The 4757-nt window shown below is 31.7% G+C and overlaps 1 protein-coding gene across 1 annotated transcript; it reads left to right on the top strand.

Moving 5' to 3' along the window:
* The first annotated feature begins 763 nt into the window (after positions 1-763).
* LOC126703802 (uncharacterized) lies at positions 764-1240 on the top strand. The gene has a single exon (XM_050402874.1). The coding sequence runs from the start codon at positions 764-766 to the stop codon at positions 1238-1240; it is 477 nt and encodes a 158-aa protein (XP_050258831.1).
* The last annotated feature ends 3517 nt before the right edge of the window (positions 1241-4757 follow it).

Here is a 4757-nt window from a genome sequence, read left to right as displayed (position 1 = left end):
ACAAGTGGAGTTAAGCAACAGACAAGTGACTGGTATTGTGACTTTTTGGAATGAGAAGGTTGCTGAAATAATAGAAAAAGCTCCCAAAAATGCAACCTACACATCACCTAGGATTCAAAAGGAAATTCTACATGTTTACTCAGTCAAAGTGAAGAAGACCATTCGAGAAGAAATTGGTGATGCAAAGTTTTGTATAATGGTTGATGAAGCTAGTGATGAGTCCATGAAAGAGCAAATGGCTGTGGTTTTTAGATATGTTGATGCAAAAGACTTTGTAAAAGAATGTTTTTTTGGGCTTATTCATGTTGTTGACACTACGTCTTTGACTCAAAAGAAGGAGATATCTTCTTTGTTATCTCAACATTGCTTAGATATACAACATATTCGAGGGCAAGGATATGATGAAGCAAGCAACATGCGAGGTATGTGGAATGGATTACAAGCTTTGATTTTGAATGATTGCCCATATGCTTACTACATCCATTGTTTTGCATATCGCTTACAATTGGCATTAGTAAAAGCATCAAAACAAGTTGTTCCCATTAGTCATTTTTTTCTTACATTGCTTTTTCTGATCAAAATTGTTAATGCTTCATACAAGTGCAATGAGCAATTGAAAGTTGTCAATTGTAATGAAATAGCACGTTTGATTGATCTCAAAGAGCTTGAGACTGGAAGTGAACTTAATCAAATTGGCACTTTACAATGACCTATAGAAACACGCTAGAGTTCACATTTTAGATTAGTTTCTAGCTTATTAAAGATGTTTACTTCAACTGTTGAAGTTTTACAAAATATAATTGATGATACAATTGATGGAGAACATCGGGCAGAAGTAGAGTCAGTTTATGAGGATTTAACTTTATTTGAATTTGTCTTCACCTTGTATCTTGAGAAGGAAACTATGAAGATCACTAATAAACTTTGTCAAGCTTTACAAAGCCAATCTCAAGACATTTTAAATGTCATGCATTTAGTTTCGTCTACTAAAACATTTATCCAAAAATTTAGAGATGATGGGTGGAATGGCTTACTCACTACTATGATATCATTTTGTGAGGAGCATTGCATTGATGTCCTAGATATGAATGCTTATTATGTTTCGAGGCGAGGTCGAGCTCGTAATCAACAAGATAATGTTACAATTGAGCATCATTATCGAGTAAATATTTTTTATGCTACAATAGATTCTCAACTACAGGAACTAAATTATCGGTTTAATGAAGATGCAATGGAGTAACTTAGGCTTAGCTCAGCTTTAAAACCTCGAGAGGCATTAAAATCTTTCAGAAGTAGTGATCTTTGTTCGTTGATAAAGAATTTCTATCCACAAGATTTCACAGATTATGACAAACAAGCGTTGGAGAAGGAGCTTTATCATTTTGAGCATAATGTAGTCCAGGATCCAAAGTTCAAAAAATTTAAAAGTTTATCTGAGTTGTCTCAATGGTTAGTGGGAACTAGAAATTCAGAACAATACAAACTTGTTTATAAAATAGTGAGACTTCTACTGCTACTACAGAATGAGCATTTTCAGCTATGAAAATTGTCAAAACTAACCTTCGAAACAAAATGAAAAATGATTTTTTGATGGACTCTTTGATGTTATACATTGAAAAGGATATAGTTTCGACATTTAGTTTGGATTCAATCGTAGATGATTTTGAAAATTTGAAAGAGCGCCGAGTTCCCTTTTCATAGATGATTGTATCTTAATATATTAAGAAACAATGATTTTTTGGTATTTGTCTTGGTTAATAGTTTATTAATACTATATGGATGCTTATTTGAACTTTTTTTTTTTTTTTTTTTTTGCTTTTCTCCAACCCCGCCCCCCCCCCAACTAAAAATCCTGGGTCCGTCCCTGCCTATATCCAAGGTCAGATCACGGCTTTATCCTCACAGATTGATGATTTATCCATGAACCAGGGATCAGATTCAAAGTCCAATCAGTTCTAGCCTCTTTGGCCATTCCGATCAAAAAGGGAGGAGAAAATTTTGAGGGGGAGCTTACACGGCTTAGGGGGAGCATAGCTTAGATCTTAGATACATTGGTTCATTACAGGCAGTTTAACATTCTGTTTTGCCAGATTGTCTTATCAGATACACACTTTCTATACCCACACTATATATACCATCATTACCCACAAAAGTTGAGGAGTACTTCTGAGAAAAAACCCTAGTCATAAACCTTGAGAGTTAGAGATTGTTATACCCACAATATTCTACACAATTGCTTGTGGATTTTCCTCAATTCCTACCTCTCCATTGTTACACTCTTGAGAGGTGCACTTAGGAAGCAATTAGGAAGGGACCAATTGATATTGGTTAATACTATGTGTTATAACGGAATCCGGTAAGCTAGAGAAGACAAAAACTCAGCGTAACTTCGTTAGAGTAAGAAGTTTGGAGGGCTTAAGTACATTGAATAGATTAGGCTTGGAGAGTCTTTTACTGTTCATGTATCCTAACTTCATTCTCTAGTAGATTATTGACCGCTTAGAGGCCCGCGGAAAGGTTATACGCCAAGAACTTCGATTTCCTCTTCAATAACACATCGTTGTGTTGTCTTTGTGTTTGCATTTCTCTTCTCTTAATTTTTGCCTTTTAATTACTGCTATGGTTGTGATTAATTATGGTTTAGATTGTTTAATCGATTCTATTTTAACTTATTTTCATATTTCACACATACATTATTTGTTAATAAGCTTGAATTGGTATTTTGTAATTTGAAGGTCTAAACGTTCAAGGTGTTTTACACACTATTTGAACATTCAAAATTTAAATAGATTAGTGCAAAACTCTCGTTCTCCCAAACACCCAAAAATATTAATAAGAAAAGGATTACAATTTTTGTTATAAAAGGCTTACCAACTAACATAAATTGTATAATGTAATATATATATATATATATATATAATTGGTGTTACGTTAATAATATATTAAATAAATTACTTAAGTATTGATATAATAAAATTTGTAATATCCTAAAAGAAAAACAAAACCAAAAATGCCAAAAATCAAAACAAACAAAAAGGTAATCTTTTAGTTCCATTTTGCTAACAATCAACTTATATTTGAAAAGAAAGAAATGCAATTGAAACAATCATCAAATACCTTTAAACTCAGTGCGAAAGAGAGCCTCAAATTTGGAGGTAGTGATTTTTACTCAGACACTTCGGTCAGGAATGTGCTTGATTGACTTTTACGAGCCCCTGAAAATACCAATTACGTGTACTTAATACCACTTGTTTCCTAAAATAGTAAAATGTGAGCAAATAAATAAATTATATAATCTTTAAACTATAAATATTTCATGGCCACTTTTTTTAAAGATAAGCTACATTTTTTTAAAAGATACAAGATAAGCTACAATTAAAATTACTAATCACTTGTTCTTTTTTAAATAAGTAAGCCACCTTTAAAAATACAAACCAATCAATTTACTTTTTTTTTTTTTAATATTTATAATAGATACAATATAGGAGGACGATTCAAACTTTGGATGTCATGGACACACCCAAAGATGCCAATGAGTTGAGGTACAAGGTTCTCGATAGTTGACATCAATCACATGTACTTAAAAACACTCCTTCAACTAATAGTAGAATTCGGGCAAATATATAAATTTATAAATTATTTGAACTAGAGTATTTAATTAGCTCTATTTTTTAAAAAGCATATTTATTTTTTATCGACACTTGTCTCATACAAGTTTTTTTTTTTTTTTTTTTTTTTTTAGAAACAAACAAACATACAAACATATAAGGAAGACGGAAAAGAGTTCTAACACAAAAGTATACCATAAACTCTACACAAAAACCACGGTAACTTTTAAGAGAGTGCGAGGCAAGTTATACTACACACAACACATTCTTTTAAACAATGTGGGATAATTGCTGATTGTTTTTTTGAAAAACAAACACACACATATTTGCTAACCTAATTTAAAAAAATTAATATTGTTACTCACTTTAAACCTACTTCCAACTTCGAAACTTACTTATCACATTCAAGTTTTATTTTATTTTATTTATTTTTTATTTATGGTCTAGAAAATTGTCCTATTTGGGTTCCAAGAGGCCGTACAACTTAGAAACACTAATTCAAAAAAATTAAATTAAATTAAAATTGTTTCTTTGTTAGACACTTAGACCTAAGTTCTCAACAAAAAGACAAAAAGAAAAAAAAAGACATGAGTTCTAAGATTCAAACTCCAAAACTTACTAACCACTGCACATCTTAGTGCTATGGTCACTCTAAAAGTATAAATGTTTGTAGGGTGTAGGGGACAAGAGTCAATGTTCAAGTCTCCAAGAGAGATCTTCACACACATATACACTTAAACTAGAGTTGAATTTCTATCTTTGTATCAAAAACTCCAAAACTTACTACATCACATTATAAAAAAATTATAATTATAAGTTTATGGTCTAAAAAAATTCGAAGATTTTATACTTTATCCCTCTAAATTATACTTCATATTATAGTTACTCCCCTAAATGAAGTGAAAACACACTTATCCCTCCTAAGTCCTAATCTATTATCCTCTGCACACTTTGCAACCCAGTTAGCTCATGTCCAAGTCACATGACAGTTGAAAGACCAAATTGCACCGTATTCACTATCTCATAAACTGATATCTTCTTTCCCATAAACTTCTCATCAACCAAAAAAAGGTTAGGATATTTCCAACTGAAAAAATGAACTCACTCCCAAGGGTAAAGTCCTTTTAATTTAATACTAATTTCTTCACT

Source organism: Quercus robur, chromosome 10 (assembly GCF_932294415.1).
Source record: "Quercus robur chromosome 10, dhQueRobu3.1, whole genome shotgun sequence".
Taxonomy (NCBI): domain Eukaryota; kingdom Viridiplantae; phylum Streptophyta; class Magnoliopsida; order Fagales; family Fagaceae; genus Quercus; species Quercus robur.
The sequence above is the reverse complement of the archived record's forward strand: the minus strand, read 5'-3'. Positions and strand labels throughout refer to the sequence as shown.